The sequence below is a fragment of the Haemaphysalis longicornis genome, unplaced genomic scaffold, assembly GCF_048455015.1.
Source record: "Haemaphysalis longicornis isolate Haplotype H1 unplaced genomic scaffold, Haemaphysalis longicornis Haplotype H1 scaffold_1, whole genome shotgun sequence".
In the NCBI taxonomy this organism is placed as follows: Eukaryota; Metazoa; Arthropoda; class Arachnida; order Ixodida; family Ixodidae; genus Haemaphysalis; species Haemaphysalis longicornis.
In genome coordinates, this window is record NW_027526203.1 from 439,874,680 (window position 1) to 439,897,736 (window position 23,057).

General features: G+C 45.7%; 1 protein-coding gene across 4 annotated transcripts in view; it reads right to left on the reverse strand.

The window, feature by feature from the left end:
• Positions 1-23,057, reverse strand: part of LOC144155827 (uncharacterized) — a 126,361-nt gene that overhangs the window by 66,398 nt on the left and 36,906 nt on the right. For 2 of the 4 annotated variants that reach the window (XR_013319650.1, XM_077687498.1), the window contains exons 7-9: positions 20,838-20,991; positions 16,024-16,247; positions 14,095-14,247 (exon numbers count right to left, since the gene is read on the reverse strand). Coding sequence is in view for 3 of the 4 variants with exons in the window: in XM_077687498.1 (XP_077543624.1) it covers positions 14,095-14,247; positions 16,024-16,247; positions 20,838-20,991 (531 nt within the window). In the remaining variant the exon portion in view is untranslated. Of the gene's footprint in view, positions 1-392; positions 7,830-14,094; positions 14,248-16,023; positions 16,248-20,837; positions 20,992-23,057 lie in introns of those variants that run through there. The other 2 variants (XM_077687500.1, XM_077687499.1) reach the window with 2 other exon arrangements.

A 23,057-nucleotide genomic window follows, 5' to 3' on the forward strand; every position in this document is an offset into this window, starting at 1 on the left:
CATCCAGTCTATGAAAAGGATCACCGGCCCCTGTAGCGCACACAATGGCAAGTAGACAGTGGAATATGATCAGTGCTGAGATGAGAAAATACAAGGATTTTCTCTTCCCGCTCATTCCTGATAGCACAGGTGTTAACTTTGCCACTTAAAGAGCTTCCCTGATAATTCACAGAAAGCTAACATAGCGAATGCACTGTCAAGGTTGCAAAAATGTCAGGTTGTAATTTCCACAAAACGTTCAGTTCCACAAGGCACCTCGCTTCTGTTTCTGTTATGAACGAGACTGCGTCACTCCTGGTCGAGGTACACAGCCTTTTAAAGGCAGTTCCCCTTCCCCGCAAATGTCCAACCAAAACATTTTCTCAGTATGCAGTAAGGTGCACAACACCCACTTTAACACATTAATATTTATTTGCTTCTTGACACAGCATTAGACTGCATGAGAAGTACATAGAAAAGACCTAGGTGTTTAATAGCAATAAATGCTACTCGCTCAATATATACATGTGATAAAAATTATTAAGCTTAGTAAAAAAACTACTCGCCACGTCAACAAGCTAAGTAAAAAACGTCTCGCCACATGAACTGCTCACATGCAAAAATAGAAAACGCTGCCTGACATACAAGGACACAAAGGCAACAAAACCAATCGCACAAGAATAAATTACACACATACAACAAACATCCACCACGCACAAAACCAGAAAAAGAAAACACAACGGCTTTCACATTCAACGTAACGTGCCCACAGGCATATCAAACAGAGATAGGATGCCAGCAGAGCTGCCTTGGTGGTGTAGCCACCATGGCAGCAACTCTTCCTGCCACTTTACATTCACACAAATAATGTCAACACGAAAGATACCTATTGCCTACTAAACTGCAACATCTCACCATAGTTCAAGCACACTGCTTTATATTCAAAGGCACACAACGATGTCACAGAGCAAACATGCCCCACAAGCAGGAAGACACCAGATGGCCTCGCTCGGAGGTAGAATAAGTTGAGATTGGCTACCTGGCATGCAGACTACCAACAGTGGAGAGATTAACAAGCCTACAACTGAAGTACGATCCTCCGAAGACGCAAACGATGGCTACAGATTAATGCATTGGGCCCTGCTGCTTGATTAATCAAGCTTTCTGAATTGGTGGACTGCTCATGACGCCTACAAGCTCACTTAAGAGAGGATCTGGCTTTCAGTATCTCATGAGCCGATCAGTTCTGTGCCTGGTTGAAGCCACCCACTGCTCATGCACCCCAAACATCTGATCCCAGAGTCGACCCCTACAATTCTGAAAATTCTCCACCGGCCACGCAGCTTCTGCAGTAACAAAAAAATCCCCTGCCCCATCATGTTGCTGTGTTTCATAATTCCAATGGGTTTAGTAGCTGATTCCAGCATCAACAGTAACTGCAACAGCATTAACCCGGGTATTGAGTATTCAAATAAAACAAGCATTCATCTTCCTCAACAAATTTTGCAGCATGGTCCTCTTTACATCTACTGGATCCACCCAACTGTTCCAAGACAGAACACAAGGTGTTTTCTCTTGAACACCAACACAGCGTGGGACAGGTCCACACACAGAGGAAAAACGGTTACGCAAATGCTACCCAAGTCAGTGAAAGCTTATCTTTACTAGACTACAAAATGACCCTTCCTGTTGCGATGTTCGACATTAAATATGGCCCATACAAATTCAGCCTTGCAGGGGCATAGCCAGAGGGGGTGTTTCGGTGTCAGAACACTCCCCAAAATTAATTCATCGAGAAAAATATTTAATATATTGTTTGGGCATCGAGCACGGTCTCTATCTCCTTTTTCTTTTTACAGTGGCGTATAAAACCGCCCGAAATATATTTCTGGCTACACCACTGCAGTCTGGAAATAAAATTTGAAAGACAAGCAAAAACTAAGTAAATTACAGTGCTTGAGCATCCTGTAATCATGTGTACAGGTGCCCCAAAAAGTAAGTGGAGCATGGCTTCGTGAAATTAGAATAATTTCTATTTTATGCGGCTGCCGGGATAAATAGAATATGTGCGGCCCGATCTTATTCTAGAATGACTTTCTTGAAAAGCGACTTTTGCTCGCTAGGCACAGGACGCAGAAATCCCCTCAAAATCTCAAACCTGTGTTCCGTTTACTTTTTGGGGCACCTGTACATACAGATGCTGTAACAGAAACTGAGCCCCTTTTGATTTAATTGCTCACTAAGTTGCACCCAAATTTCTCGCAATTCAGATCACACTTCACGGCCCAATTTTTTAGACTAGGATGGGGGCTGCACTTAGCTGATTAGTTTGATATCAAATAGAAATTGCTCCCAATGGCTGCCCCGCCACAACTGCTGGTGGATGCCATGCAACGATGTCTGCTGCTTCCGCCGAAAACATACTCCACCTCTTAACAAGAACTTCATGCTCCCTTGCACAATTTTACGAATAACAATGCTTCTTCCTGAAATTATGAGTCAGAGTTGGATGTTTATAAAAATACAGGATTGACTAATTTTGTGTACATCCTAGCCCTAAAAGAAAACTGCAACACAGCCACTACTGCTCCCACACAAAAAAAAGCGTTAAAGCTAAGCACAATAAATACATCTTCAATGCACCTTGTATGCACCTTTTTGTATACAAAGAGCAAAAATGAAATCCTGTGCAGAACATTTTCTCGCACACAACCACGCTAGGGCACATGCTGATAGACAGTGACGTGTTGCTACCTAGAGGCAAAACATGCCAGAAAAACTTCAGCTACGCAGAATCTCAACATGACAACAAATCAGAGAACATCCGTCACTTCAAAAGAGCACTCTTAGATAGAAATATGTTGCAGTAAGCCTAAAGTAGTTGCCTGAAAAGACATGCATAGGGTGATTCTCTATGTTCAGGTAACAAGGACAAGACTGTGCATCTTAAGACATCTTAAGACAAAATAGGAAAGCAGCCATGGCTTCTTTAAACGCAAATCCATTTTATCATGTAAAACCCTCGTTCATTGACATAGCACACTACCTTTAGCTACCCCGTTGCTATATAGCCCTTTGTGCTTCTACACCAATCCGTTCCGCTCAAACAAAACCCTGTCTTAATAAGCGTCCGACATCACGGAGGCTTTGGAAGATATCCTAAAAAAGCCTTGTTTTTACTACATTTATAGAAGATTAAGCCAAGAAGCAACGAATCAAAAGTCGCCCAGCTGCAGAAAAAAAAAAAAAACGCATTGCAAAACATGTGCTCTAGAGTGCCCCTTCACTGAGAATAACAAGATAGACGCACAGACACTGAGCTGCCCCTTTCAAGCAGGTAGGATTTCATATGCACAGTACTGCACCAAGGTTGCTTGCCCAATGCCGAACAGAACAGTTCCAATACTTGCACCCACAACTTCTGCAATCAAAGCAGAATGCGTGTCATACTAGTTAGTCTGTGTGCACAATTTCTGGCTTGGCAAACTGATGCAGTCATTACCTCGCACACCTTGCGCCGTCCCATTGGTCACACACTGCTCAAAATCAGTTCAAAATCCTTTACAATTTCGGGATTAATGCTTGCATACTAAACTCATATGACGTTACTGTTTTACCCGCACATTAATCACAGGCAGCGTCCTATTTTGCACACCTAACAGACGGAAGTTCACAGTGGGCAACCCAACATTTTTATTCCCCCACATTATAAAAATTATCTGAATGCAAACACGATTATTTTGATTTTTCTGTGCTACTTTCGGCCTTTTAGTGACCATCATGTGGTGCAACAACCTAATAACAAAAACTAACCCTCTCCTCAAAAGGGTGCAACTCAGGGGGGCTGGGAAGAAAATGAAAAGAATTTCAAATCGTGCAACATTTCGTCCTCCTGAACTTAACAGAGACAATTTTCAGTAATGGGGGGAGGATGGCCAGAGAATGGCTTCTGCTTGCCCCTCCTGTGATAAGAGCCTCCACTTCGTTCGCGGTGGATTCACTATTCACCCAGCACATCATGAAGGCTCAATGAAAGGGGCAATTAAAATCCTGGGCTTCAATTTGGCTTGCATATAATCTGTAGGCATGTTTATACAACTGCTGCATGCACTGCTCACATGCACAAGAGGTGCTCACGCTAACGTATGCTAATGCAACTTCTCAGATCCCACATGAAGTGCCTTCGTGTAACACTTGACACATCTAAATAGCGGCTCCATCAAGCAACACAGAATAAAAGAAGCATGTGGACGGAGAGATACAAGCATGTACTGTACACTCATCTTGAATACGCGCTGTGCTGGCATTCTTGTTGGCGCTGGCATTTGGCATTCTTGTAGGCCAGAACACTATCTTTTGGTTCAGGGCCACTCAAAGTGAAATAGAACAAATCAGAACGTATAAAATATCCAAGTAAAAATTTTTGTAATGCGAAAAAGCCAATCATTCAGCAGTTAAACAGACCCAGATGTTTGTTCTCTTAGGTGCTTGTTTCAATTTGTTCGGTATAGCTACCCTTAAGCGTTTTTTACACCTCACAATCTAAATTTATGCTTTACATGAAAGATCATTCCAAAAATATCATAGCTTGATATTGCCCAATAGGACTGTTGCTTTACACCTAACTTCTCTTGCTTTCAGTTATTACGTGTTAAAACCAGAATACAGTCAAAAAAAATGTATACATCAGTAGTACGAGTATTTTAAGTATGTAAAACTGATGCTTGGGTGTCACCTAAGGCTGTGAAAATATTTTTGCCCCGTACTGCATAAAAAATCCCCTTACTCAGAGGAAAACTGTAGCTCAGAGCAGAACATCTTTGCTTAGCAGTTGAATAATACCCCTGTCACACGGGCACTTTCTATCGTGATTGAGTCGATCTGGATCAACCTATTAATCCAGATCCAGTGCTACTACATGGCCAATTTCAATCACGATCGAGTTTGATCCCGCTCAAACTCAAACCTTAAGCGCAATCAGGCAGCAGGCAGCTTTATCGAGTATGCCAGTTTTTGTTAGTTCACCTTACAGTACTGTCGATATTGGGACAAATGTGAAGGAACAATCTGGTGGATGCCACCTGTCATCGCAAAAGAAGCGCTCACCGACCACAACACAAAGCGTTGCACCTGTTGCTACAAACGACGACGCTACAATAGATGACCTTGGCACGGCGATGAATTCGGCTGATACCGGCTATGGCTGCACAGGGTTATCAGACCCCAGCCCCAAAATAGCTTTTTTGGTGCCATCTGGCATATGTGAGTGCAACCCGCAACTTCTCCATCAGGATTGAAACAGGCTGCGCAGCAGCGGCAATGCGTCAAGCACGCTCAAAAAATCAATCCCACTTCGCTTCAATCTGGATTGAAAGTGCCCGTGTGACAAGGGTATAAAACTGGCTGCATTTAGAATTTTGAGATATTAAAGGAGTACTGACACCAAATTTTGATGCCTAAAAAATGATATAATTGGCTTCAGTAGTTTGTACAGATGCCTCACAGAAATTTTTGCAGCGATCCGAGGCCGCAATCACATCTAAAATCAAGTTTGATTGTCCCGGCCGCGAGCTTCCACAAATCGGCAGCACTAGCGAAATCGCTTTCAGCGTGACGAAACATCGGCCTGCGTGTCTGGCCGGTTCAGGGTGACGTCATATAGTCGTTTTCGGAACCGGAAACGATATCCTGTGCTGCTGTTGTCGGTGGTATTCACTTGGGCAGGAGACGTGGGTGTAGCTGTGTGAGCAATGCTTGTAAACTTTGCGCACTTAGCGTGTTCGACGTCTTTGCTCTTCAGTTCGTAGCCGGCGCATGGTGTTGCCTTGCACTGGTGCCGAAAACTGCGCGGTGCCGGCACCGCGCGGTGCGCGATGTCGACGCGCACCGCAGCGACACGGCGGTGCGCGTCGCCGAGCTCGCCCGAGTTGTGCTATGGCAAGCTCGCGGAATGCGAAGTACTGCTCGTGGAAGCCTCTCCGAGCAAATCGACGACGACGCCAAGATGCATTATTTTCCACACGATGACATGCAGCGCTAAACATGGACCGAGTTCATGCGCGGCGGCGGCCGCAAGAACTGTTGCCCAAGCCAGGGGCTCGGCGTTTCTCGGTTCAGCTTGGGTGTTGGGAACTTTAGGCTTAGTATCGTGGCGAATATTTGATCGCCGGTATCTGTACAACTGCGAATGGCCATCCCTTACACAACTTTTCAATCCACTATCGTCCCCTTTGTCGCATATAGAGCTTTATTTTGGCGATAACTCCCGTTTCAGCGATCGGTGATCAAGACATCTGCCGTGGCCTGTTTTGATTCTAGCGCGGAGGTGGCGGCATCTTTCGGCCGCTTGCCGCACCGCGGTGCCAGCAGTGCTGGGTCAGAGCGCCGAACCTCCGCTACCGGTCAGCGTAGGCTTACCATCGCGGCATATATCTGAACGCCGCTTTTAAATTCAGCGCTGATAACAACCCCTAGCACAATTTTTCACCACACTAACATCTACTTTCTCACATGTGGAACTTCTTTTTCGCGATCAGATTGATTATAAGAGTGGCGACAAGCTGTTGCTATCACGGTCTGCGCCGGTTCGAGCCGCAGTGATATTAAAAAACGGACGACGGCGAAGACATCGCCGGCCTAATCGCCTGGCCAAATAAAGTTGTTCTGTCTGTCGGGTGGCAGCGATTCATCCGAGTCTTGACGATTCAGATGACATGTTGACTGCACGGGCGAGTGTGGACCATGTGCAATCGTAGCAGACGATGCGACAAATGTCCCTGACGTCACGGGTGAGACCGTGACGTAAGGCTTACCGCTTGCAGACTGGCCTTCGAACGGCCATTTTCCCGAAAGGCGACCGACTTTGAAACTGGTTGCAATAAACGTGCTATAATTAATTCTATGCTGGCGGCTGACGGCTTTCGGTTCGATTTTCGTAATTACTGGGCCAATAGGTATTCTTTACACCATAAAACCTGAAAGCGAGAAATTTCGTGTCAGTACTCCTTTAACAAAAATGAAATTTTGGTTACCTTTCACCCCTTAAAAAATTGAGGACTGGTAAAAACTGGCTGCCTACCTCCTCAAAACCAATAACGATCTTGCAAGTGCCATGTCATATGGTTAAAATTATTTGCTTTTAAATGCTCAAACAAGTTTTATTTACATTTTTTGCACAGCTATTATGCATTCAAAATTGGCTTTGCCAAATCTGCTATTTGGTGAATGCTTTTTCTTTGCAAGGGCCTAGATGCCACCAATTCTGGTCTTTCATTAAGGTAAGACTCTATGCCTGCAATGTGCTCCACATGGGAAAGCCACCAAAGCCAAGAATCAGTACATGCAACGACCAGCTCTCTACAGCCCGACCTGGTGGTGGGACAAGTGTACCAACGTTAGTACCCCGAAACAATGGTTAAAAACCTTTTTACGACACAATAGTAACCACACCACACAACGAGCTAACATTTCCAGTGAACAGCAAAACAATAAACTAAGTTATTTAACGCGAGTCATTCACATTCTCCCGCACTTTCGTGCGAGTGCCTAGGTTCTGTAATGCCATTAGTGACACACTTTCCTTGCAAGAGAGCTGCAAGGAGAGCCGGTGCAAAAGGGACAATGAAAAAGCACTCCTAGAAAACGCCGTGCACCAAAAAATAGAGACGGCAGTCGTGTGGCACTTTGGATTCAAACGAACAACACGAGCTGTGCTACAATCCTCCAACCGCTTGCTGTCCAGTCAGGCCTTCTTGGACAGAGGGTCCTGCGCCAATAATGTCTCTCTCCTCAAGCTCCTCATCCAATCTGTTCGGGTGAGAGACGCAGCCATCTGGCTCACAGGAGCCCTCCTGTGAACAAAGAAGGCAACACAAGTGGTCAAAACTCAAAAAGGCTGGAGCAGTTTTTTTTTTTTTCAGTGCCTCTATATTTCATCATTTGGGGGAAAAGAGGGTCCTAAACTAAAACTTTATAATTGCAGTTATGATGAACATCTGGAAAAGGGGGGGAAGGGGGGGGGGGGGCATACTTAGTGTCTTATTCTGATTGTAGGTATGGACTTTGTTTTCATGTGAAACACGTATTTTAGAATTTGTTCGCAATTTTAGGTTTAAATTTCACAGCTATCTATTGCAGAAAATTTGGGCAGAGATGCAGCTAAACATGGTTCAAGTGAATTGTGCAAAGTCAAAGACTGCAGCGAAATTAAGATCATTCTGTGTTGGAGCAGAAGCTTTAACCCTCCGTATTCTATGCTTGAAAAGGGAGACCCAAACAAACCGACAAACCAGTTTCGTCTTCGAAGTCTAAACTTCAAATGGTCGTAACTTCTATTGTTACAGAAACAGAATAGCCATGTTAGTCTCATTGCAATCCTCGACTTGTGCACGGTTCACGGTACCGTGTTCAACTGCAAATATCCAGGGGGGCTTTTTTTTTTTTTTTTTTTTTTTACAAACGCTGTCACAGGCATGTTTAAAATTGTGAACCAAATTTAAAATACCTGTTTTTTTACACAAAAACAAAATTCATATACACAATAGAACAAAAACACTTTGCATCTCAGAACTTTCATCATCAAAACTGTAGTAATATTTTCAGTCCAAGACCTCTTTTCTCTTTAGTTGCTTAAATTGCTGCTTTTCTTTTCACCTTTTGTACTTTTAACTCATTTCTTGATTGATTGTGGGGTTTAACGCGCCGACGCAACGCAGGCGATGAGGCGCGCCGTAGTGGAGGGCTCCGGATTAATTTTGACCACCTGGGGATCTTTATCGTGCGCCGAAATCTCGTACACACGGGCGTTTTTGCTTTTCGCCTCCATCAGAAAAGCGGCCGCCGCGGCCGGGAATCGAACCCGCGACCTCGTGCTCAGCAGCGCAACGCCTTAGCTTTTAACTCATTTCGACGCAGAAATGCAGTTACAAAATAGTCGAAACGAAAATGAGCTTGCAGACACCTCTCATACTAATATAAAAACTGATCAAAGACGTAGGACAAACGCAGCGAAGACACGGCGCAAAATAGGAACTGATCAGCAGCAGAAAAAAGCCATTATATACACTAAGAGATCATGTACGAAGTGAAAATTGCTGCACGCTATAAAAAAAAAAGGACAAAAAATGAAAGAAAGGTGATGCAGAGAAGCAAGACATTGCGAGGTTACGCATGTGCAATTGTTGCGCGAGGAATCAACAGACAAAATAAGCCAATGCAGTCCAGTCACACACATTACCTTTGTTGAGAATCACCTGTGCATAGAAAATTTCTCGTGTCCATTGCATCCTTGGTGCGTCTGATAACAATGCAGGCCTCAAAGCAAGGACTACATCTGCAGGCTTTGCAGTTGATGGTCGAGTTGTCGTTGGTGAAGGCTACAGGCATGCTCCTTCAGGAAAACCCTGATACATCACCAGCATTACAGAAGTGTTTCCTAAACCCCACAACCCTGGTAGTCAACAAAGTGCCTCGCATGTTTTTTCCGGCATCCTCCCGCTGCACCGTCTTGGGGAATTTACGCTCATGTACAGCCTGTATACCTTGTTTGGCGCCGAAAACAGCATGCACTCCTGCCCTTTCACTTGCCTTCTCCATGCTAAGAAAAATGCCATAAAAATAGGGCAACATGGCTGTTTTGTTACTTCTGGTGCAAGACTCCACAAGCTGATTCTCACCACTTGCAAAGAGAAGCTCAGATGGAAATCCTGCAGCAATCAGCTGCTCCCCCTGAGAACACAAACTTGCCTCAGCCTGGTGTGGACACAAACACAGCAACAAATTCCTTAGAGCTAATGTGATGACTTCACAAGAGCAGCAGCAGCCCTTAGCAAATCACGGAGAGTAGCTTTAACAAACATGCTTGCTGGTTCAGCTGCCCTCAACTGCTTTCTACCGGTGTTTCATTTGTCAGCCCAGTCACACCAAAGGTGGAATGAAATAGGCCAAATACTTCAACTTGCTAAGCACTGCCCTCAGAATCGAGATTGCAAGGCATTGAGACGTTGCCTACGCAAAAAAGCCTTCAAAACTTTGTACCGAAGCCCAGAAAGCAATTGATCCAACTTCCTGTGAGAATGCACATGGAGATCGCTCAGTAATAGGACCAGGCACGCCCCTATACATGCCCTGTCCCTCTGAATGAGTAGGTCATCCTTGTAAACTTTGTGTCTTTGCATTCAAGCGCATCGTTGCACTCTGGAATCATCAAAGAAAACAAAAGAACAAAATGGACATAACAGCGATGTTTCTCTATGTTCATGGCATTGCCCTTAGAACAAGATGGCGACTGAAAGGGCATAAGTACAGGGAGTGTTTAGTATTTTCAGCACATATTTTCAGCTGTGCACGAGAGTAAATTTTCATGACAATAAAGGAAGAGGTCAGTAAAAACGTAAAGTGCTTCGCTTACTCCCAGGGTTGTGTGGTTTATGAAATCCCCGTCATGCAGGGCAATGTATAAATGCTCAGCTGATGGAACACACCTGCAGGGTACGCAACTTCACCACCAGTAACTTGGCCATCCACTGCAAAACTTGCAAATGGAGTCCATGCTCTGAGGCCTGCAATGTTACCAAAAACTGCAATGATGCACGTAAATGAAATTTTTTAGGCACAGGTGATTCTCAACAAAGGCGATGCGTGCGCAAGTTTTCCTTCCATGTTCCCACGAAGTGGCAAACCACATTTAACAGGAGTATTGGGTGCGACTGATGAAGCTCTTGGAGCATGTTGGTATCTGTCAATTTTTGGTGAAAAAACAATCGCAAGTGAGCAGTCTTGCAATGTATTCTTTTTCCATATAGCCTTTTCTTAGTTTCTGCCCTTTTTCACACGTGCGTAGCATGCATTCTTGTGTTGATACATGATAAGCTTCCTTTCTGCAAATAGAAATTATAGTCTGCACCATGTCAGTCTTCTCCCCAGTTTTTGTCAAGAGTTTGCATAGTACTTAACTTTTTACCCCCTTCAGTAATGAAAGCAACTATACCAACGAATTCATCTATTCATTATGGGGTTAATTAGCCCTTTCTTGGACATGTCTTTTTCTAGAAAGATGCACCTCCATGGAGCTGGGTTGTCTTCTCTAAAAAGCATGATAGTCTGACTCAAAAATCGTGGGATCGGACCATGACTGCACAATAATCGGAGTATTTGATTTTGATTGATTGGAGTATTTGCTTGAGAAGCATGCTGGTTTCCCAGCAGGCCACAAATTTTCCGACGCATGGCCACTGCTGTACTTGTACAGGTGCCGTCAAAAGTAATTGGAGCACGGGAGCTGTGGCCGAGCCGCATAGGAGCGCCGTGTAGCTGCACTGGCGGTAAACTACAGGAGCAGAACACGCATGCGTGCCTGCCGATGTAGATGGCCCTTCTATGAATCTCAACCCACTTCTTTTAACGCGGCTTCGAGTGTTGTTCGCGGCATACTAGTCTCAGCGTTGGCGCTGATAGCATACCCAGCTAGAAATATTAGAAAAGAAAAATTGTCACTTCAGATCCCTGCGATTGCGACTCTTCTCCAGCAGCTCGCGTGCGCTGAAAGTGTGTGAGCGATGCTGCCAGATACCGCCTCTACTATCAGCGCCATCGCTGAGGCCACTATGCTGCGAATAATGCTCGAAGCCACGTTAAAATAAGTTGGTTGAGAAGTATAGATGGGCTATCACCGTGAGCAGGCACGCATGCGTGCCTGCTCCTTTCGTTTACAGCTGGTGCAGCTACACGGCGCTCCTATGCAGTTCGGCCACAGCTCCCGTGCTCCATTTACTTATGACGGCACCTGTACATCAGGTGACCAAGCTTGACAAGCCACTGCTGACGTACTTGGTTACCGGTCAAATCCTTAATCTTATGTTTTTGCCACTGCATTCAAAATGAGGTACTTGGTGCCAGAAAGCTGCTGCTTTTATTTATGCCGCCTTGATAGTGATGACAAAATCGGCCCTTTCAGCAATTATTTTTCCACCACACACATCTGGCCTTGACCTGAGCACAGGGGCAAAATTCTCAGTTTTGTCCATTTCAAAGTGTCCACTTCGGGCGAGGTCTGATTGGCTGAGGCCAGACGACATGATGCGAGGCAAGATAAGCAAGGCAGGCGTTGGCTTCTGTGCAGTGGTGGTGGTGGTCAGAGGCACCGCAACAGGAACCACAGCTCATTCTAAGCATGCGAAATGGACATTTTTGTAACAGACACCGCTCGGAATTCCGCCCCAGTGGTCTGCCCCACAAGCAGTGTGCAAGGGCAACTGGCCGAAACAAGACAAACACAGCGAGCAGGAGTGAGGGGTGCGTGCTGCACAGCTGCCTGTCACCCCCACCAATAAGCACAGACATGCACGCGCTTGGTGCTCATGCGCGTGCAGAGCCCGTGCTGCTGATACACGCCATCAGGCACGTTTTGGCAGAACAGTCATGCTCCTCACAGGATGACAAAAGTCGCAGGCCTTGCAGGACTATAACTGCAGTGGGGCAGGACTGTGCCAACTGAATCAGGGTTCGTACAGGCTTCAAAAGCAAAAATTCAAGGGTTTTCAAGGACCAGAAAACACATTTTCAAGGTTCCCATCTAATGTTTTACCTGGGATTATTCATAACATTTCCAACACAATGCAAAAGTTTTTTATTGAACAATACCTAAGCACATTAGTGCACATTTAGATAGGTGTTAACAGGTTCGTAAATGCTTCCCCAGCTCAATTTTTTTTTTTATTTCATGGCTGGTATTTACAGGGTTTTCTTTTTTCTTTGTGTTTTTCTGAGGCTGTTTGATTTCAAAACTTAGTTCATGTTGCCTGCATCTTCTGTTTTGTCAGCAAGAGCATCAGCTGGAGCAAGTGTTGCTTCAAGGCAGGATGAACTATGTGCACGTCCACCATTTGCACGTAAAAGCAAATGCAGATGGAGCGTATGAGGCACAGATTAGATGGAAGATGCAAGATAGAGAACAGAAGCTGGCTTTCACTGGATTGTATCATGATGTGGATTGGATTGACAAGTGCCTGCTCCCAATGTTGCCTTGTAATAATGAAAATCCACCAAACTTGCAATTTCACGCAATACACTGAAACTTGATTGCTACAATGTTTCTTTACATTTGTTAACACCTAAAATCCATGACAAACACTTTAAATTCTTGTGAAAAGGCAGGGCCATTGATTCTCTCCGGAAAAATCAAGGGTATTCAAGGACCATTTAAAAATTCCAGGACTTTCCAGGCCTTGAAATTGACACTTCTAAATTCAAGGGTTTTCAAGGTTTTCAAGGACCTGTGCGAACCCTGTGAATTAGGGCGACAGATTTCTGTCTACAAAGTAACAGAGGTGCTATCACTTCACCCGTATGCAAACCTACATGTGGCTTTTGAGTTTCATCAGACACAGTTTTAAAAATTTCACAACTCCTTTACTGTGCACAAGTACAGAGGGCAACACACGTCCGTAACACAGGTTTCGTACTTATAGCCTTATCTTGCCTCGGCCGAAAAGCATTTGAAGAAAACTATTGTGTCATTCTGAAGTATGAACCGTATATTTTGACCTCAACGCTTTTTTGTGAAAAGTTTGAGTCGGCAGTTTTGAGAGGTAACTAGTTGAACTTTAACTCAGTGTTATAGACAAGGGTGTTGCGCACTGTACAAGTAAACACACAAAACAACAACCAGTGACAGTCTCTAGAAACACTGAGGACAATGCACAGGGATAAGGTGCAAAAAGAAGGGCAGCGTGCTTACCTGGATGTTTGTGCGTGCTGGCAAGCTTGGCAGTGCGCAGTGAAGCAGAAACTACCACCATGAGTGTCATGCCTTAGAAAATGAAGCCCTACGAGTGCATGTCAAGATGAACCAAAACCAAAGGCAGAAGCACACAGTCGTTGCAGGCGGGAAGGTGCGTACAAAGAGTGTGGCGGGAGTAGCTACGATGTAAAGGGTTGCGGCGGAAAGGGACGCACAAATGGGTACAGTGCGCGAAGCACCCAAGCCACGAAGGAAGCGAGCCATGCGCATGGGACCTTCCCCACAAAAACACCGACTGCAACAGAGTGCAGACAATGCAGTTGGTGCACTGGGGTGACAGCAAAGCACTAGACACCCCTGTAGGCCGCTACGCCTACCTGAGCCCCGCCACGGCTGTCAGGTGGAGGCACGATTGGGATGGCAGCCTTGGGCCTCCGTGGAGGCGTGGGTCGCTGCTTGTGCTGCTGGCTTTGCGTGTTGTAGTAGATTATGTCGCCATGATAGTAAGGGGGCTTCTGGGCCTGTGTCTGCTGCACACCGGAAAAAGGAGTCACGGTAAGCACAACCGCTGTCTACACAGGCGTGCGGAGAAGGCCCACAGCACCGTGACAGCCCCTGGTCAGAGCCCAGGTTTACCAAGTGGCACCTAAGTCAAACAAAGACCCATCTCACAATGTCCCCATAATTCTCCAAAAAATACCCCAGGAGGAGCGTCCCCCTTCAAAGGGGGGACGCGTTTTGCAGTCCAGCTTTCGTTCGACATCAAACGAAGCCTTGTTTGCAGAGAAAAACAATTTGAGCTTCCCTTCGATGTTTCCGTGACATTTCAGAACATGTCGCAAAGCGCCAAGAGTGAGCCAGATCCAGAATATCTTCTTGAAAGCCTGTTCGCACTGGTTTTCACTTTCGTCACATAAGCTGGAAGTGAATCAGAAAGGGTCTTTTCACAGCCATTTTGATTTGGCAAAGCATTCCCAGGTGATGCTGCCGCCTGGGAGAAGGTGTAGAAAATGTGCAGGCAATGGGCTAGCTGTGAAGTCTGCTGCAACCACATCCCTGTAGCATAGCCTATTGTGCTAATAATCTGACTTTTGTCGCTAGGTTTTGTATGTACATACATATACGCGCCAGTACTAAGAAAGTACAGTAGGCTCTCCCATTCATTCGCATACACCTTTTGATTGAGCTTGAACCTTGTGGTGAAACATTTAGAAGAAATTGCAACTAGAACAAAACCTCCCGGTTACTTCATGTATGCATAAACAAATGAGACAACAATGTGAATGATGCAACCTAGACACCCCCAACTGTGTGCCCATAACAGACACGGACTGGCCCACCATGAGACCCCATAGCATTGCACAAGGGGCCAAATCAAGGCCCCTTACTCGTACATGCAGGTGTTCACTGGCAAAAGTCTAGATGCAGAGCATCACAAGAAGTATACAAACGAGCTACCTGGAAGCTTGGTATAATATTTTGCTCAACTCCTCCAACTTCAATGCATGCACATTTTTTTTTTTTCAATGCTCTTGACATGTAAGCCAGCCAAGATTTTTAACAGCACAACCGATATGAAGTAAACTGTATACATTAGTATTATCAATTTCACTAAAACAACTCAATCTCTAAAACTCTGCGACCATAAGGTACATTTTTAATGGCATGAACAGGCTTTTATTCCAAACTCAGACCACTTTGTATGATCACATCAATCGCTTCCAAAGCTTGCGAGCCTGCTGTCAAACACAGACGCACACACCACTATTCACACAATGGGGAGAGGCGACAGTTAAATCGCAAGCATCCCATTGCATTCTATGACCTCCACCTTTCGAGCCACGCAACTGCTCATAATCTGTGTCATAGTCTCAGGCATTCCAGTTGCGATAACGTCCGTGTTAGATACCACAGGAGATAAAATGACAGCACGGAAGCTTGGCAGACTAAAGCAGCAAAAACGAACTGTTTGCGCACTACGCAGTTACCATTATCTTGCACTGCTGAAGCAACACCCAATCAGGAATGCAGTTTCAGAGCACGCTAACCAGAGGGCCTATAGCACTTGAGAATCTATTGCTGGCTTCGTCGTTCTGGTCATTTTCATCACCAAGTTGAAAGCCGTGTCCCCCTTTAATTGCCATTTCCTTTCAAAACATGAGTGCGCATTGACATCCAGGTCCACCGCTTCGGCAGAGTGACACTCTACATGAGCTATTGCCATTCTTAATTTGCACCCTGGTACAGAGTGTGCTCCACCCCTCTCTCATGGCTTACATCATGAGTGGTAAGATTGCTGTAGTTACCGGGATGTTGGCTCCCGAGACGTGGCTCACAGCCGGAGCAGCAGGGGCTGGCGGGGCGTACTGCGCTGGGAAAGTGTACGGCGGTGGGTACTGCGGGGGAAAGCTGACGAGGCCCGTTGGAGCAGGCAGATAGGAGCCCGGAATCTGGCCAGGAGGCGCCATGACAGGAGGCGGCTGATTCTGCGGAGGCAGCACAGCTGGCGCCTGTCCAGGAGGTGGAAGCACTGCAAGGGGGCGGCACTTAGCTCAGCAATATTCCAGCACCAAAGAAAGAGGAGCAAATACGGAAGCTTCCTGCATGGCCTGGAAAGTACAGGCAGCCCTCGTTATATTGAACACAATTATATCAAATCGTGGCATACACTCAACTGTTACAGATTTTAAACTTTACATCAAACTTGGTCGGGCATGCAATAGATCTAAAGTGAAACCTCTCATAACAGTGCAGGGATGGCAAAAGTTTGAAACGGCCAAAGTTCTACATCTGCCAAAAAACGCTATGAAGGGCATTGCAATTCTATCAGCAGACAGCATGTGACATATTAAATACTTACATAGCGTGCTAATAACTTATTCCCTTTGATGCAAAAAACAGCAGCAGCAGCCTACAGCAGCAGCATAGGCTGCTTCTTTGTCGCGATAGCATACTTCCAAGGCTTGCTCCACGAAATCCAAGCAGCTTGAGACCACCTTCCTTCATTGCAGTGCAAAAGCTGCTCCACTGAAGTCGGAAAGCTGCTCCATTGAACTGCACCACGGACCGCCGACTGGCGTAGTGGCAGAGAACTGCCAGGAGCACACACGACACAGCAATGGCCAACACAAGCATTTAATGGCTCTCCAATAAAGCATGTTGGGTGTATCACTCAATCACTGACAAGACCAACTGGTTAGGCCGGAAGAAAAGCATGAGGGCCGGACAAAGGACGGCAATATGGAGCAAGCGTACCTGCGTTTGCCCCGCTCACCGGCTCGTATCCAAAGATACGAGCCACGGAGCCTCTGTCCACACAGCCGGACCAGGCTGCTACACTTTTAATCAAACCAGTCATGTGGGAGGGAGCTCCGTGACGCACTTGCCCACAGCACGAGCACGCAGCTGCTCGACAGGAGAGAGGGACCTCCTGCTCTCACCTCCACGGTGCACCATGAGGAATACAGAACATGGCAGAACTCCGCGGTTTCCTTAAGATCCCCAGATCCCAAGCACATCTTGGCATTTCGGTTGCACCTAAAAGGTACACCTTGAGCTTCCCCTTAATTCAAAGAATCATGAGCAACCCTTCATTCAGTCAGTGCCTGTACAGTGCTTCAAACACTCGAATCATCCCCTCAGATGATAACGGCAATCTTCACGCGATAAATAGCAGCACGCACTTAAGCTCTAAGTTGCCAAGCAGCACATCTGTGTGGTGTGCTGCAATGTTGTCAACAAGCAGGCATATTTTGTGACTGTTCCTTGAAAGCTTGGTGTTCCAGCCATTTTGTGAAAGTACTACAGGTCATCCATGGCCTTCGATACCACACGACACGGGAACCTTGCGGCAGTTGTGCTTGGAACTTGCCGATAACAAAGGGGCAGAACTTTGTGTTACCCTTCTTGCTTGCTGCCAGAACAGCAATGCAGGCCTTGCTTCGTATGCTCCCATGACGTCCTACAGGAGTCAGCATGTGCCAAAAACAGGTTCGTTTCGTTTGTACTGAGAATGTTTTTCGGTTCGTACTTTGCAAACACCGGAGGCCATTCCCCTAAAACCCTTTTTATTTCTTCACGCCTCCTTCATCAGCACCCTCACTTTTTCCTCAGACAACCTTCCCAACTATGCTGTGGCGGGCTTTGAATCCCTGTTGTCACCCGGTACTTGCAGCAAAGTCTTTCACCCTAAAGATAAATTCATAGCTCTGTGCCCTTCCTTGGATCATTGGTCCCAAAACCAGAATATTTTGAATTCTCCTGTCTATAAATGACTTCTGAGGCAATTTTTTTGAAGTCTTCAAAGGCCAGCTTTCGCACACGCCATACACCACATGGCCTCAATGTCCTTCTTTGGCTTAAATAACACCCTTAAAGTACTTCGAAGCATTTTAAATAAAAGACATTGGCAACAATTGCAGACACAGGCTGCACTCGAGAGCAGTTAGGAAAGCTACTCTCACTGCTAAACAGGGCGACAAAAAAATGGCACTTTCAGCACTACACAGATGCACGCGAAAATTTGCAAACCTTTGCCACACCACTGCTATCCCTCCATAAAACCCAGGAAAGCCTGCTGCCTGCCCAAGGAGCACACACACACCTTGTACTGCCGAGTTCGATACACACTGGAATCCACTTATAACAATCCCACATAATACGAATGGTTTTTTCAGAACTCAATTTTCCGACAAAAGCTATGTTAAAAAAAGACAATGATACAATTTTCCTCAACACATTGCTTATAGGGACCAGCCACTGCTCAGAGGGCGCGACGAATAAGTACACCCAGCGCCGCCCCGCGGAAGCTGGAGCTAACTTTGGGTTGGTGAGAGCCAGACGGCGGGCGCACCTTCATATATTCGGCACCTCTCGGTTTTGTTTTTGCGATTCTGCGATTGTTTTTGAAAGGTGTCTCGTGCTTGAAAATTGTTCTGGCAAATACTTTTCCCACGTCTCAAGTGCTTCTGTGCGATTTCCGGACAATTACGGGGCTGAACTACTACTGCCATCCTCGCGTGCGCAAGAAGTTAGATTGTACGTTCCCGCGCGCGTGTACGCCATGAAAGAAATTGACGGGACAGACATCGTTGCGAAGTCCCATTCGCAGCAAGGGAAGCTTATTTACAGCGCCAATTCAGGTCAGTATTAATTTTTTCTTGTATCACAGCCTAATAAAGTGACCCCAGCGTATACAACGGCGCTCCACGACAGAAGGGTGTCTGTGTTGTTTCCTCTGTTCGCGCAACCACACTACAGTTACTTTTTCGGTTGCCCTTCTTCAGCTCGGTTGGTGTTGTCACTAATTACCAACGGATTCCAGACATTATTAGCTGATGACAAAGTAAACGCAGTTCCACACAGTTGGAAATCTGCTGCGGAGCTGCGATTGTCTTTACAAAGATATTCCGTTTAGTTTTCTTGTGGGTAATGTTAGAGTCGTCTTAGCGGCTAATCGTGATACGGTTTGTTCAGGCCGTTCAGAATTCTCCAAAAAAGTATTTCCTCCTCCTCCCCATCCTCTGCTTACTCTGAAGTTGAGGTTATTATTGCGCAATATTCAGAGTACGCAAAACGCATTAAAGAAGTCTGAGCGAGTGAATGCAACCTGGCCTCTGATAGCTTGCCACGCTCTCACTTGGAATGCGTGGCCGAACTCTGTACACTTTGGGGAACAAAGTAGGGCAGTAAGCAGGATGCGTATTGACCGTCTTGACATTGCTTTTGGCATCACCCGCGAAGTTCTGTGAACATAATCTTGTGCCGCCTTTTGGCATCCATTCGGTGCCATGAATGTCGCTAAAAAAAAGTTACTCCTGATAAAACAACAGTGTCAGAAGCCATAATACCTTGTGTTAATGCAAATACTACAACGGCATGCGATTCATCGCAGCGTGCAATGTGTATGGAACACTGAAAGCAAATGTTTTAGTTTTACGGCCCTTCGTGTCTCCGCTGTGCATAAACAGTCATTGTACTCATAATTTTACTCCTTCCACTGACGAAAAATGCCATGGCTTTCTTACTGCTAAAATCCATTTCTTGCGACGCTTATTCTCCCCGGCTGCCTGACAAACCTGTACAGAACAATGGCAGGCTGCCTTTCGCGATTGTGGCCGTCCTTCACACAGCAGTAGCAGCACTGCCACTAATTCTTTCCTGGAGAGTTTTGATCCTTTCGGACCCTGCAACTTGCAATTATAACTATGTTTCTTAAAAAAATTCCACACACAACGTCGAACCACACGCAGCGTGCGTTTTTACGTGCACTGAATGGCCGGTCGCGGCATCCACCGACCCAGAGTTGCTAAGCGACGGCGAGAGGCGGGATTGCAGTCGTGCGTAAACTTCAGTGTCCGGTGCCTATAACGATCAAATCCTCGCCGCTTGGGGCATGCTTTGTGCTAAAGGAGCTTGTAGGCAAGGAGCTCACTCATGGACTCAGTATCTCGCTGCATCCACGGCATTGGGCGGATGCCGTTCACGTTTTATCAAGACCCCATTTCGCCCCTTGAGTCTCCCAAAATCACTTCCACTTACATTGAATTTCGGCAAATGGGACTTCGTTACACAGAGGGTGGAAATACATGGTGTGCATACAATTGAGTTTAAAAAAATTATGTGTTTCGTTACATCGGGGGTTTCATTACATTGAAGTTCATTCATCAAGGTTTGACTGTATAAAAATGTTGTGATGCAATTAAATGAATGAGCTTATTATTTTATTTTTTGTGAAAGCAATGTTATCTGCCGTACCCAATAAAAAGCTGGTGTCATCTGGAATTGCAATAAGTGAAGACACTGGTAGGTATTTACACCCTTTAAAATGCATGTTCAGCAAATGGTAAACAAGGTCAACTACGCCTAAATAACCTCTTCAGGTGCATGTACACAAAATTAAAATTAGTTATGCACTCCACTGTGTGCAAGCCTTGCAGGTTTTGACGATATGAAACTGTACTTGGTAGCTTACTTCATTAATTACTGAAAAAACTTAAACAAAAGCCAACCACCACACTATTTAAAGCCTGCTTTTTGTAGCAGCCATCCTATGCTGTTTAGTTTCCCCACCCATACGAGGCAACTGGCGAGACTACAAAGGTAGAAGTGAGGGGCTCACTGTAGCCTTCCGGATACGGCGAATAGGGTCCTTGAAAATGCGCTGGCGTCAAGATGGCTGGCTGTGGGGGATTGGGACCTGGTGGTGGTGGGGGCGCCTGTGTGCTGGCCATCTGGGGTGCAACCACACCGGGCTCCTGGGTGTACGAGGTGGCCTGGGCACACCAGACGCCGCTTCAACACACTTGCAAAGGTGCCCAAAAAAGAGCTGCCAAAGTGCACGCCACTTTGGATCACGCCCCACCCCCAACTTGCTTTGAGTGCTCAAACGGTGCCCGTATCACCAACAGTTGTATCACCCTCGGCTGTCTAGACGCTTAAAACTCGACCGTGAGCAAAGCATGGGCACAAATAACTGTGCATATTAACAGAAATAATTCTGTTTCGATAAACCAATATCTATGCAATATTCTGTAGGGCAATAAACCAACCTAAGGGACAGAAGCACACTCTACAGCACTTTGCAATTGGGGATACAGTAAAACCTCATCACAAGAGACACTCAAGGCAGCCAAAAAACGTCTCTTGTAACCAAGGTCTCTTGTATGCAATGTCACTAACATGGTGAACATTGGAAAACCAACCAAACCGCTTTCATTCAAATGTCTCTCATAACCAAGTGTCTCTTGTAACAGTGTCTCTTGTAACCAGATTTTACTGTACCACTGAAGAGTAGATAGCAACCTATATTCAAGTTTTGTGGCTGCACACCATTTTAGCTGGTCAACACAAAGGAACTCTCAGCTTACTCACACATAGAGGTACAAGAATTTTGCCACTGCTCATCAAAGCAAAAAAAAAAAAAGCAAGTCACTCCAGCACACACACACAAGCACACTGGTTGCTTGTGTGTTCCCAGAGCAGGGTATAAATGTAGAGCAACACACAAGAAAATGATGCACTCGTGTGGATACAAACTATGCTCATAACAGATATACGGAGCACATAGGAATTAAAAACTACTACTGATTTACACAACACACGTGCACTATAGTTGATGACAGGGTAAGAATGCAGCTCCGCCCACAAGCGTTGTTTGGCCGCTAGCTGACTCTCCGCCGTTAGAAAAAATAGTTCGTTATATTGCAGCTGTTTATACCCATGATTACTAATATGAGCGGCTGACAGTATAACCATCTGATTATGATGTCGTTTATATATGTTTCATTCCGAAGAATGAATGATTTTCACAGAAAAAAGAAAAAGTCATCTTCATTGAAAACTGGCTCAGGAGAAGAAAAAATTATTCACTAAAACAAAGGTTATTCTTGATAGAAACTATTTCCTGTGCATTTTATGCTTAAATCAAAGCTATCTGTGATTGTTTTACTGTTAGACAACAGAAATAAACATATAAACAACGCGCACACGATTTTTTGGGTCTGAATAGTTCGAATTTCGACCGCTGCACGTCGCTTAGCCGTCGTCTGCTTGGAGAAACATAATCAACATAATTAATGGTCGTCGTTATATTTTGTCGGGCTCGTCGCAGTTCGACTATTTCTTCACTTCGCGTGTGCAATCATTGTCAAGAAATGTAGTCGGTACAATATATTCCACAGCCATCGTCACCGCTAAATCAAGCGTCGTAAACGCACGGTGGAAGAACGGGGCGGTTCGTCGCCGCAATGGCTGGATGCAGTGCACGGACTGTGTAAGCCCAGGGTGAAAAGGAAACCAGCGGCGAAAATTCATCGGTGTCTTTCAGAAATCGGCCGCGATATCAACGGGCCACGCATTGTTCTATGCGACTGTTTCGAACGTAGTGACGCACTGCAAACACCTATCGCGGCGACGCACGCAACTGTGGAGGTCGCGATGCCGCATAAGGTGTCCTGCCTTGCGAAATCAGCTGTAGGTGCGAAGAAACAAGCGTTTTTTTATTCCGCTTAAACGAGACGACAACACCGTATGGCGCGAGCCGAGAACTGCGGGATGTGAAACGTTACAAGACTAAGCATTTCTACTTCACGAGACTCGCGAGTGGCAAGACGCTCTACGTCAGTTGGTTAGACTGACAGTATACAGTGTCATGCTTTCAATCCAGGCGACCATTTCCGAGGTGTTTCCCGGCGATGTAATAAAACAGCTGCCGGCGTTTCTTTAGTGTCATATCACCACCGCGCAGTTTACAGTGGAATGATAACGCAGAGAACCCCAACTGACGGTGAAAATTGATAGAAAAACACCCTTAAAGGGGGCCTGAGATGGATTTCAAAGT